This window comes from Musca vetustissima, unplaced genomic scaffold (genome assembly GCF_032173495.1).
Source record: "Musca vetustissima isolate MV318-11 ecotype Yass unplaced genomic scaffold, APGP_CSIRO_Mvet_v1 utg14119, whole genome shotgun sequence".
In the NCBI taxonomy this organism is placed as follows: Eukaryota; Metazoa; Arthropoda; class Insecta; order Diptera; family Muscidae; genus Musca; species Musca vetustissima.
Genome location: NW_026878456.1, coordinates 8,033 through 21,390, shown reverse-complemented (window position 1 = coordinate 21,390; position 13,358 = coordinate 8,033). Strand labels below are relative to the sequence as shown.

General features: G+C 33.3%; 1 protein-coding gene across 1 annotated transcript in view; it reads left to right on the top strand.

Annotated features, from left to right (window-relative positions):
* Nucleotides 1–12,696, top strand: part of LOC133323204 (cAMP-dependent protein kinase type I regulatory subunit) — a 79,016-nt gene extending 66,320 nt beyond the window's left edge. Inside the window, exons 4-8 of the mRNA XM_061532157.1 lie at nucleotides 5,373–5,732; nucleotides 5,796–6,015; nucleotides 9,425–9,579; nucleotides 9,655–9,794; nucleotides 12,548–12,696. Coding sequence (XP_061388141.1) covers nucleotides 5,373–5,732; nucleotides 5,796–6,015; nucleotides 9,425–9,579; nucleotides 9,655–9,794; nucleotides 12,548–12,632 — 960 coding nt within the window. The 3' untranslated portion in view covers nucleotides 12,633–12,696. The remainder of the gene's footprint in view (nucleotides 1–5,372; nucleotides 5,733–5,795; nucleotides 6,016–9,424; nucleotides 9,580–9,654; nucleotides 9,795–12,547) is intronic.
* The last annotated feature ends 662 nt before the right edge of the window (nucleotides 12,697–13,358 follow it).

Here is a 13,358-nt window from a genome sequence, read left to right as displayed (position 1 = left end):
GATTTAAGGTAATTTGTGTAACAAAGACCCTATATATCTTTCGATTTGCACGAAATTGGCCATAGCGTACTGGCATTTGGGTCTATAATAATTTGTGCTAAGTTTCATGAAAATCGGTTCAGATTTAGATATAGCTCCCATATATATTGTCGTCCGATTTTATGTAATTGGTGCACCAAAGTCCCTATATATCTTTCGATTTGCACGAATTTTGGTATAGGGTACGTTGGTCAGCTAAGTACTTCGCTTTGTTACAAGAGACATTTGGGTTTGAAAGGTTTTTTTGTATAGAAGCAATAGCTTCTGGGGAGAATATCCCAACAAAAAACTAAGGGAACTGATGAGGAACAGTGGCGTGATCCGAAACTATAGTCTTCCCTGCCTTTCCCCTCGGCAATCAATGCCATACATTCCCCACTAATAAATAGTTGTTTTTTTATAAAAACAAAATACAAATGGTATCCCAAATAAACCGCCAACACTACTGAAGTAATGAATTAAGTCTAAAATGATGTTGCTAAGCTGCGTGAAAAGATCCATAGCAAGGCCGAATGGCACAACGTACTGAAGTAATATAAATTAGTCTCTGGCAATTTTCCCTGAAATCGGTTCAGATATAGATATATAACAAAAACGCCTCGCCTGTTGGGATACATATGTAGAATCATTTCACAATTGGCGCTGTGCCTTCATATATAGGTGATTTATAAAAATATATAACCACATCGAACATTTTCTGCAAAGAACGCGGAATTTCAAATTGCAACCACTTCGGTTTAAAATTAAACTAAGGCCGTCAGCATACGAAATATGGGGATGGACCTAAAAAATGTATGAAAGTGTAAGAGGTTATTACATTTCAATTTAGTTTTAATAAAGTCATTTTATTGCATTGACATCGTTACGACGACCACATTAATGATAAGATAAGAATACGATTGGAGGTTAAAATCTTTTCGGAATAATTTTTTCATGGAGTAAACATTTACGTCATGCGATTCAAATTTGCTTATTTTACACAGTTGCTTCAGTTGACCCTCAAAATATTGAGCGATCATTTTTAAAACAGCTATTCTAAATAGTTGGCCAGTACCCTTATCCGCGTAAAATTTGTGAGGTTCGACCTAAGAAACAATTCAATAATACAGTTTCCGTTCCATTTCACTGCCTAATTATCATCTGATCATCGCCGTAGATGTCGGCCTTGCCATAACTCGAACTTCCTGTTAAATTACATAACGATCAGCGCGACATTTTCGCCTTATACACCTTTTTCAAAACTTTTCAATTGCAATTCGAGAATTTCATTTGTAATTCGAAAACTCGATTTGCAATTCAAAATATTTCACTTGTAATTCGAGAGTTCATTTGTAATTTAAAACTTTTCATTTGAAATTAAAATAATTCCATTTGAAATTTAAAAGTTATCATTTGAAATTCAAAAAAATAGTTTAAAATTCAAAAACTTTAAATTAATAACATTTCACTTGTAATTCATAATAGTTCAGTTGTAATGCGTAACAATTCATTTCATATTCATAAATACTCTTTGTATGTTACAAATAATATTTGTCAAATTTAAAATTAAATGTTATGTATAACAAATGAAATGTTATGTATTCCAAATCAAATGTTATAAATTTCAAATGGAATTATTTGTATTTCAAATGGAGTCCTATGAATTTCGAAAGGTATTCTATGAATTACAAATGAAATTCTCGAATTACAACTGATAGTTGTATACAAAACAATATAAATGTTATAATTTTAAAGGTCTCATGTCCTTCAGGTGTAAATAAATACAAATTTGGTAATTTATCACACAAAGGTCTGAGTCCATTTGATCTGCTAAATATTGACCGATCTTTATTACAACAGTCATGTGTATTCCATGGACATGCCCCTTATTCTGTATACAATTTCGTGATATGCGGATCAAAATTGTGGAAAGAAAGTTTTTGACCCATTTCATCCCCTTAATATTAACCGATAATTACTAAAAACAAGAGGGGTCTTATTTGGCCAGAAATCTCCTACATGCGATGGGTCCATAATGTGGCCTGTATCGTGTATACAAATTATATAAACAGACGGAGTGACGGACGGACACACATGTCTAGATCTACTCATCTGGTCAATATATGACATTCGGTATACTAAAAGGTGGGTCTAGGGTCAATATTTCGCGGCGTTACAAACTCTTAATACCCCACAAAGCTATAATACCCTGACAATATATTTGTATGGAGTATAAAGAATTTTTAAGTGATTATTTATACTCTTTCGAGTCGAGCTTACTGATCGAAGTGTTGCAATGAAAAGGAAAGCCAGGAGAAGAACCTACGTACCCACCATTATGCGACGCGTTTCGTCGTTGGTTAAGCGGCTCATCAGGCATATTGAGCTATGTTGCTTTACAAATGTCGTTGATACAAGTTGATAATTTGTATTTATTCAGCCCTGATGCGAAACTTGCATATGCGATTAAATTCAAAATTTTCAAAGTTCGAAATTTGTCTTTCATTCTAGTCGGTATAAAGAATATATAGAAGAATACAGATTTGTTATTCGATATCCATAAAAATCACTATTAATGTTTACTGCCTCTACCATAAAACCTACTATTTGTAGAATAAATCCACAATATTCGAAATAAATTATTATTCCTTCTTTGTTGTTTAACCATTGACCCACACATTTAAGCATTTCATTAATTTCCTGAATTTAAAATTAAAGAGGCTTATTTTTTATTCCTTTCGTTTGAAACCCCCCTCCTACAAAAAAATGTAAATTGTTAACCATGTATTTATCAATGAATATATTTGAACCTTTTGTTGTTGCTGTTGTGTATCCGACAACAAAATAATCGAAATTTACAATTCATGGCCTATCTTTCACAATTCGATTGATGAGAATTTAAAATGCATGTAAATGAAATCAAATGCTGCGTCCACGTCAAGGTTTGTGACGCAACCCCTACGTAAATTGGACACCACTGATTTACCAAAAAGACATATAGAGAGATCAAAGCTTGTTTTTTTTTTAAATACACCTTTCCCGTTTTTTTTTTATTATTGAAATTCAGGCAAATTTGAAAAGAATTGGGTTTGTTTTCATTTCATGGTTTCACTTTTATGATTCCGATTTGAATGCAAATCATACGAACATTTGTGTTCGTTGATACATATATCCTTCAGTACATTTTGAGATATTTAAAGTTTTGGGTTTGATTTGTTTCAAAAATATACTTAAGCGGTATTAATTTTGTTTGTGGCTTTGGGCTCTTAAACATGACAGTAAACTGTACTAGAAAACCGTGGTATGTATCAGAATCTAAAATTGACTTAAACCACCTTCAAAATAAACGACTCATATGTATGTAGATGTGTAATGTTATTGTTTAAATTTTAATTATAACCCCTATCTATAAAAGACTCACTTGAAAAAGACTCACTCACTTGAAAGGACGGGGCCGACTATATGATACCCTTCACCACTATGGGTATGTTAAACAGGGCTATTAACTTGAAATAGGATGAAATAAAATATGTGATATTTATCTAAATGTGAATCTACCTAGATCTATCCATAACGTATGTAAATCGACTTCAAACTAATATAAATAGGTCATCCGTTGGGCTATGTCTGTACTTATAGAAAATGCAACTACGTAATTCTATGCTCAATTTTGTACGTTGTGCAAAATTTGTTGTCAATCTGACTAACATGAGGAGTTTGATGCCCAATTTACTTGAAATCGGGCGAAAATATATATGGAATCTCTATGCAAATATTAAGCGATTTCAAACAAACTTGTCACAGGTTAGGTTATACTAATTTCGGAACGTTTTGTTCCTATCAGCATATTGGTTCCTTGGTGCGTCAATTACTTAAAATCAATCTATAATAAAAGGGAGCTATATCTAAATCTGGACCGATTTTCTCGAGACATCACACTAGGCTCAATTCAGTACGTTATGCCAAATTTCGTGCAAATCGAAGTATATATGGGGACTTTGGTGACCATTTACATGAAATCGGACGAAACTATATATGGGAGCTATATCTAAATTTGGACCGATTTTCTCGAAACTTGGAAGACATCACTCTAGACTCAATTCAGTACGTTATGCCAAATTTCGTGCAAATCGAAGGATATATAGGGACTTTGGTGCACCATTTACATGAAATGGGACGAAACTGTATATGGGAGCTATATCTAAATCTGGACCGATTTTCACTAAACTTGACAGACATCTTTCTAGACCTAAATGATTAGGCCGTACCAAATTTCGTGCAAAACGAAAGATATATAGGGACCGTTTACATTAAATATGTACATTTCGCGGCCAGGACTCTTTCGAAGGTCCATTCACACCTTCGGACCTTCAAACAGTGACTTTTCAGGATGTAATAGCCTTTATCAATTACTTGACTATTCTCAGAACCCCAAATATCGTTGAAGAAAATTTGGCTCGAAAAAGTGTCGTCGGTCGCCTGTTGTTCCAGCGCCTACAAATGGCCAGCTTCAGTAAACTGAACTTAATATCAAAGGAGCAATTGCAACTTCCTTAAATTCGAATGGTGCATATCGTTGCTTACTATGTCTTTTTATTATTTCTCCATCAGTGGTTTTCTCAGGAAGTCAGGCCGCCTTGAAATGTTTTTTTTAATCCCCTACATTTCTTATTAACATTGAATCAAATTGTGTTGTTTTTTAACAACACACAGCAACTGTAAATGCCTTGCGTCCGCATAAAACAGAATTGTCAATTTTCTCGGAAATAAGACATAAAGCGTTGATGCGAATTACATCAGTTCATATATTTCTTTTTTCAAAAAATGCGGATAAAAGGAATAGCATGTTCATACTGCGTAATGTTATGACGAGGAGGGAATCTTCATTGAAATGTTTGCATAGTTTTTTTTTTACTTTCCAATGCTCATCAAACTGTCAATTAATAAATGTCACAAGATAATAAAGAAGCAGAAGGAGCTGTTTATCGTCTCTGTTATATTTGCATCCAGTCACAGGGGCATATTTAAAGACTAGGCTTTTTAAATACTTTAAATATTCCAATTGGGCGCCATGGATTTATAGTTGAAAACGTTACAATACATAATTTCGAGTGTTTCTAAAACCTTAATTTATATAAATAATTTCCTTACCTACAAAAAACTTAACATATCACAATTTCCGATAATTCAAATTGAATCCCAAAATCAGATAATAGCGTAATTTTGTGTTGGACAATCTTGACCCACCCTCCTTTACGCAATAACAATACAAAATTATTTACCAAATTAACAGAAAAATACCAATCGCAATATTTATTCTTAACATATGATTATTCGTATTTTTCTCCTTTCAGGAACAAGTAAAACTTGATTCCACCAAACAGGTAACCAGTCCCGATGATTGTGAAGATCTCAGTCCAATGCCACAAACAGCCGCCCCACCAGTACGACGACGTGGCGGTATTTCCGCCGAACCAGTCAGTGAAGAAGACGCCACCAGCTATGTGAAAAAGGTCGTACCCAAAGACTATAAAACAATGGCTGCCCTGTCCAAGGCCATTGCCAAAAATGTACTCTTTTCACATTTGGACGAAAACGAACGTTCGGATATATTTGATGCCATGTTCCCCGTAACACATTTAATGGGTGAAAATATCATACAACAGGGTGATGAAGGTGACAACTTCTATGTAATTGATCAGGGTGAAGTTGAGGTAAGTAGTATTTATTTATATATTGATGGTATAACAATTTTAAAAAATACCTAATTTTTGTAGGTTTTCGTCAATTCCGAAATGGTTACCACAATCGGTGAGGGCGGTAGTTTCGGTGAATTGGCCCTGATTTATGGTACACCCAGAGCAGCTACTGTACGTGCCAAAACTGATGTCAAACTATGGGGAATTGATCGTGATTCATATCGTCGCATTTTGATGGGCTCAACCATACGCAAACGTAAAATGTACGAAGAATTCCTGTCGCGTGTTTCGATTTTGGGTAAGTTATTTATTGTAATAGTTATAAAATCACTTTCGCGTAACCCCATAAAAAGTATTTTGGTGTCAAATTGCCAGGTTGAGAAATTTCGCGGCCAGGAAATGTCTCTTGAAATAATATTCGCTCGAGTTGTGTGACATGTGGCACCGTCTTCTTGAAATCGCATATTGTCCAAGAAGTATTATTCAATAGAATTGACAAATTCGAAGAAGTGCGGCCCAAACAAACCTGACTTTTTCTGGATGTAATGATCTCTCTTTAATTGCTTGAGGATTTTCAGAATCACATATACCATAATTTCTTTTTTAATATACCAACCAAGAGAGAAATGTGCTTCATCGCTGAAGACATTTTTTTTAGAAAAATTACCGCCCACCGCCTGTTGTTCAAACACCTATTCCACGTAACTTCGACGTTGTGAATGGTGAAAAGGTTTACATTTTTGCGTGTGCTGGACCTTATGTGGATGTTGGTGTAGATCTGCATCTATATGAAGTTCGTATTAGACTTTCAACTGAGAAGAAAACAAGCAAAAAAGTGCCAGTCGGTGATGCCGATAGATGGATACGCTTAGCCTATGGTTTGCCGAGGTATACCGAATTACTTTCTAGTGTCGAGGTGTGCTATTGTTTATTAACATTATAATTTGTCATAATTGTGACAGTATTTAGGGGAGGTACCAGATGATGAACCTATATAGCCGATAATTTCACTCAATCTATATTTAGTATAAATATTAAGGTCTTCCATGCCTAGCCCAAAGGGAAGATACCAGAAGTGGTGAACCAATGGGTCCAATCTTCGGACTTTATCTAGGTTTGGTTAAAGTATAACGATTAGCAAAATTTTGATTCAATTGCACATTTGTTTAATATTGAATTAACAAGTTTTCAACATTTTGACCCTTCGTGAGGGAGGTACTAGAAGGAGTGGACCGATAAGGTTGCTCAAATCTGAGAGTCCGTTCGCATGTTATTGTAAAATTGCTTTTCGGCAACATTTCTGACCCTTTTGTTTTGCAAATCTATGAGTCCGTTCGCATGTTAATATAAAACAAAATTTCTGACCCTTGGGGATCTTCGAACTTGATTTAGGTATGAACAAATATTATTAAATTGGGCGTTCCATTAGCTTGATAAATTTTCAAAATTTTAATACTTTGTGGGAGAGTTACCAGATGAAATAGACCAATATGTCCCATCTTCGGACTTGATGTCCAGAGTTCGGGTAAAATTGGACATTTCATTCGATTAATATTGGATTTATAAATATTGAACTTTGACACTTTGTGAGGTATCAGTAAGAATGGCCCATTCTTCGAACTGGATCTAGGATTTGTAAAAATATTACGATGTGTAAATTTTGGATGATATTGAATACTCCGTTCGCTTTACAAGTTTTAAAACTGTTGACCCTTTGTGGGGGAGCCACCATAGGGAGTGGACCGATAAGTCCCATCATCTAACAATGTACATTCATGGTTACAATATTAGGTTGTGCAAAGTTTATTTTAAATCTGATTTACCTTCGCACGATATTTTAAAATTAATATTCAGCAAATGTGTATATACCTAATTAGCAATAAGACTGAGGGTATAAAAATTGTTGGTCATTTGATTGCTGTAGGAGTCGTCCTTGGTCGAAAGTTCATGCCAAATGCCATGTTTTAAAAGACGGACGATATTCGAAGTCCCACTTCGAATAAAGTCTGTCGATTACAAATTAAATTGCTAAATTTAAGCAATTTATTACACTGTCCGACAAATTTGAATTTTTTTGATAATTACCGGGAAATTCCAACAGATTATGAAAGAGGGGCTAAAAAAGAAAACACGTGTATCAGCGTTTGGAAAGTTTACGTCGGTAGATAACCTAAAAGGGGGGTAATATTCCCCCTTTTCAAGAATTTTGATAATTTTCGAATTATGATTTCTTGAAATCCTTGCATTTTAAGTATATAGCGTCTTCGGCAATATTACTGATAAAATATCGAGGAATATTTTGGTATGCAACTTTAACTCTCAACCGACTCATTAAAGGGGTCTTTTCGGTTCCCTTTTCCAGGAGTGATTGAAAACTCATTCAAAACGGGGTTAAATCTGCTCAGAAATGTTCGCCATAAAGTTTTACTATAAGTCTCAGAATAGACTAAAACTCAAAAATCAGCCTAAACGTCAAAAATCATAAAAAAAACAAAAACTAATTTTAGGGTTAATATCGTACTTATTACTAGTTTTTACCCATTTTTCCCACAAGATGTCATTTTAGGAGGATGGTATAAAGGACATCAATTTTTAGCATAAGTCACTGAACATAGAAATCTGTATATATAATGTATATACCGAATATATAGTCATACATTTTGAACCAAAAATTCAAAATGTTCTTGTATTTTTTCAAAGACATTTCCCAGTATTTTTTTCGACAAAGTGCATTAAAGTAACATGAAACTTAATTTTAGGTATATAATGACAAAGAATGACAAAGTCAAAATCCACGTCAAGTCTCAGAATAAACTATAGAATATTCTGAGCAGCTTTAACCCCGTTTTGAATGAGTTTTCAATCACTCCTGGAAAAGGGGACCGAAAAGACCCCTTTAATGAGTCGGTTGAGGGTTAAAGTTGCATACCAAAATATTCCTCGATATTTTATCAGTAATATTGCCGAAGACACTATATACTTAAAATGCAAGGATTTCAAGAAATCATAATTCGAAAATTATCAAAATTCTTCTCTTTTAAAAATGCCCGTCTGTATTGGTGCCTGGTGTACTCTTGAATAGAGTAACCGCTTTGTAAGTTATTTTAATAAAATATACATTTATATCACCTTGCGAACGGAGTATCCGATTTGATCCAAATTCAGTTCAATCTTATGTTTTTACCAAACCTTGGCGTTTTTGGTCCACTTCTGCTTGTATCTTCCTAATATTTTTCTTATTATTGGTACGTTCCTAATATTTCTCACCAACCAACGTGGAATCTGAGGATATGATCTGTCTTTGCTATATTTTGATTTGAGTTGGTAGGTTCTTTGAATATTAAAATCGAAATAATTTAAACTAAGTCCACACTTTTATATGTGCAATTTTGAAGCAAATATCGCTCACTTTCTGCAAGACCGACATAAATCAAAAATCCTAATTATTAAGTTTATGGTGCAGAATTGTTCGCTATACCAGACTTCATTTTGTGTAAAAAATTAAAATCAATATCTCTATTCCTGCAAAATCAGTTTTTTATTTATGCCGGTCTTTCAGCAAATGATCCACATCTCCTGACCAATATATAAATAGTTACCACATGTTTAATCGACTTGAAGTTTTACAATATATATGTAATATATATACATTCTTTCATAATTCCAAAAATTTCCATTGAATAATATCAACATTTTCTTTTTTACAGAGAGTTTGGATAAATGGGAACGTTTGACTGTGGCTGATGCTTTGGAAACTGTTACATTTGAAGATGGTGAAACAATTGTTAAACAAGGTGAAGCTGGTGATGACTTTTATATTATTGTTGAAGGCTGTGCTGTTGTATTACAAATACGTGCTGAGGTGAGTTTTTTCATAAAATTGAATTGTTTTTTTTTACATTTCTTTTTTAAAAATTCCTAATTTACACCTCATTAGCAAGGAGATGAACCTGCTGAAGTTGGACGTTTAGGACCAAGTGATTATTTTGGCGAAATTGCTTTGTTATTGGATAGACCACGTGCGGCTACCGTTGTTGCTAGAGGACCTTTAAAATGTGTTAAATTAGATAGAGCGAGGTGAGTAAAATAATTGTTTTTTAATTTCTTAACCAATATGGTTTACATATTTTAAAGTACTATAAGAACAGTATAAAATAAAAGAATATCAGACCAGAATATTGTAATTATCAGTTAATATTTAGGGGGTGAAATGGACTGTTTTTCTGTTCGCTCTAGAGATCACGATTATGATCCGAACATTTCGAAATTTTACACAGACAAGGGGGTTTGACTATGGAATAAGCATGACTGTTTTGATGAGTATCGTTTAATATTTAGCGAGTGAAATGGACCCAGTCCTGAAGGACATAGACTCGAGAAATTAATAATATATCAAAGAAGATTGACCTTTATATTTATACCAATTATGTTGGTGTAAGACGATCTGCTATTCAAATATTGATTAGTATTACCATCAGTGTTGCCAATTTAGCACTTTTAGTGCTAGATTTAGCACTTTTTGAACTCGTTTAGCACCAAAAAAATTGATATAGCACCTAGCACTTTTTTTAGCATTTTTTAATTTGTTAGGAATTTTTTTTTAAGGTTTTTATTCAGCGGGAATCCCGAATGCCAAGTTATAACCACTTTAGATTACCGAAAAGGCGAGCGTACCCCTTTATAAATACCAAATAGAAAAATTCCGACAAACATATTTTTTTTATATTAAAGTCGCTGTTGGGAATGAGATTATAAGCCCTTAAAAGTGCGCAAATGGGACGAAATTGATAATTGTATTCATATTTGTACGCAATGTAAAATTACAGCTATTTACCTTAACCAAATTTGGACATTATTAGCATTTATATTTTAGTAGGAAGACTTCAAACCCCATTAAAACAAAAAATAGAAAAAAAACAAAATTTAAACAATCAAATTAAGCAATTGATGAGGGCTACCCTTAAGAGTGGACCAATACTGATAAGTTCTAGTAAAAAGACTATATATCCAGGTAGGACACAATATACAAATATACAGCAATTTAGGTTGAACCAGTAAGGAAAGTTGTAAAGTCGGGCTGGGTCTTTGACGCACCAATGACCTTAAATTATATATATATATATGGGAGATATATCTAAATCTGAACCGATTTTCACGAAACATAGCACACATCATTCTAGACTTAATTCAGTACGCTATGCCAATTACGTGCAAATCGAAAGATAGATGGTACACAATTTACCTTAAATGGGACGAAGCTATATATGGGAGCCGACCGATTTTCACACATCATTCTAGACTTTATTAATTACGCTGTGCCAACTTTCGTGCAATTCGAAAGATACATAGGAACTTTAGTGGGCTATTTACTTAAAAACTTTGTTTACAATTTAACATGGGTAGACGGGCAGACGGACGGACGGACATGCTTAAATCGACTCAGAAAGTGATTCTATGCATATTCTCAAAAGGAACCATAGGTCTATCTCGATTATTTCTGCCTGTTACAAACATATGCACAAAGGCATAATACCCTGTACCACAGTGTGGTGAAGGGTATAAAAATGTGCCTAAAAGCTTAAAAAAACAAATATTGGGGTATGGTGTACCCAAAAACGACCGATATATTCCATTTCCAATATCAAATCTCATAGCAGTAGTGCCAACGTATGTGCAAAATTCCAAAGCTCTGACTTAAATATTGCGACCTCAATCGGACGAACATGGTTAAATCGACAACGAATAACCGTTAAGAATAAATGGGGTTTCTGATTAATATTTCATTATTAAATATTAACAATTTTGTTCTAGAAATTTTTAGCACTTTTTTCTGGCACTTTTTAAAATTTTTAGCACTTTCTAGCATTTTTTTCAACAAAATCTGGCATTTTTCCCCAACGAAGTTTTGGCAACACTGATTACCATTACCACACTACAAGGTGGAATCGTAGCGCTGATGACTAGAAATGTTGTATGAGGTTCTGGTTATGTTCAATGACGACACCTATATTAGTTGTGATGATCAGATGATATTTAGGGAAACCGAAAACTAATTTTAATGTCGCTCTAGAGACCACAATTTAAAGCCGAACATTAGATATTTTTTACGGGTAAGGCATTCTGACTAAATAATGGGAAAGACTGTTTTCATAATTATAGATCAATATTAACAGGTCAAATGAGCCAATACATTTGTGTGTAAAATGAAAAAAAAATTATCTTATGATTTAAATTTCACTCCGGAAAATTATAATTCGGAAAAGATGTCAGGGAAAGAATAAAGATCAGTAAAGAGAGTACAAATATGGAGAAATATTGTATATTTGTACAGAATATAGACCCACAGGAAGTTAGACTTCAGTGGTAGTTGTGTAGGGTAACACATGGCCGGTCCCGTCCGACTATTCTGCTCCGCCCACTGGTTTGACATAGATTACTGAATTGAGACTATAATAATGTGTATAGTCCCCATATAGATATATTCGTCTGATTTAATTTAAATTATGTTCCAAACAACTTAACTCTTTCCAAATAGCATGAAATCAAGATAGACTTATGGTTCCTTCACCAAAGTTGCTTAGAATTGCCCATAGAATCATCCTAGGGGCTGGATTAAATCGACAAAAAATTTGGCTCTACCTAATATATATATAGCTTTGAATCTTTCCTTACAGGTGTTTACATTGTTGTGGTCCTTTTTTTAAGTTCATATCAAATGGCCAATAATCATTTAAATAACCCCATTAAGTTTTGTTCCATTCCTTACTGTCTACCATTAATATCTTAAGTATAATTTATATAAACTAATAAATAATTTTTCTTTCTTACAGATTTGAACGTGTATTGGGACCCTGTGCAGATATTTTGAAACGCAACATTACCCAATATAACAGCTTTGTTTCATTGTCCGTTTAAAAACTTTTCATACGGAAATTACCACAACAACAAAAAAGAAAATAAATTAAATAATATTTTGGATATGTGTGAAAACAACAAAAGAAAACCAACATTATTTATTAAAACAAAACCACAAAAAAATTATATATAATAAAAAATCAAACATCTTTTTAAATGTTTAAAACAAAAATACTGAAATATATTTATAAATGAAATACAAAACAAACCAACAAAGAATAATACACTTTGTAAAATACACTGCTAATCAACGTGAACATAGAACATAGAAAATTCGGCAAAAAATATCTATGGATTATTTTGGAGAAAATTGCAGTTAAAGCCAAAAATAAAAAACAATGGTTTGAAATAAATAAAAAAAAAACAAATATGTATTTATGTAATGCAAACTACTACAAATTCATGCAGCTCATTAAGGAACAAAAAACCGAAACGCCATTTCATAACACCTAGGCCCTGGATCACTTGAACATTTATAGACCCAAACAAACAAAAAAGAAAATAAATACCAAAACAAAACAACAAACATGTTCATCTCTCATCAATACGTACGCTCACTTTCATTTGATGTTTTAATTGTTAAGCTATTGTTTTCCCCCACAAATTCAATGTAAACTCAAAAGATATGCATTCAAATTGTAATAACTGCTAACTATTATGAATATGCTGTGGTTTTTTCAATGTTCAATACCATCTCAGAATTTATTCAAAGAAGTATTTGAAGAA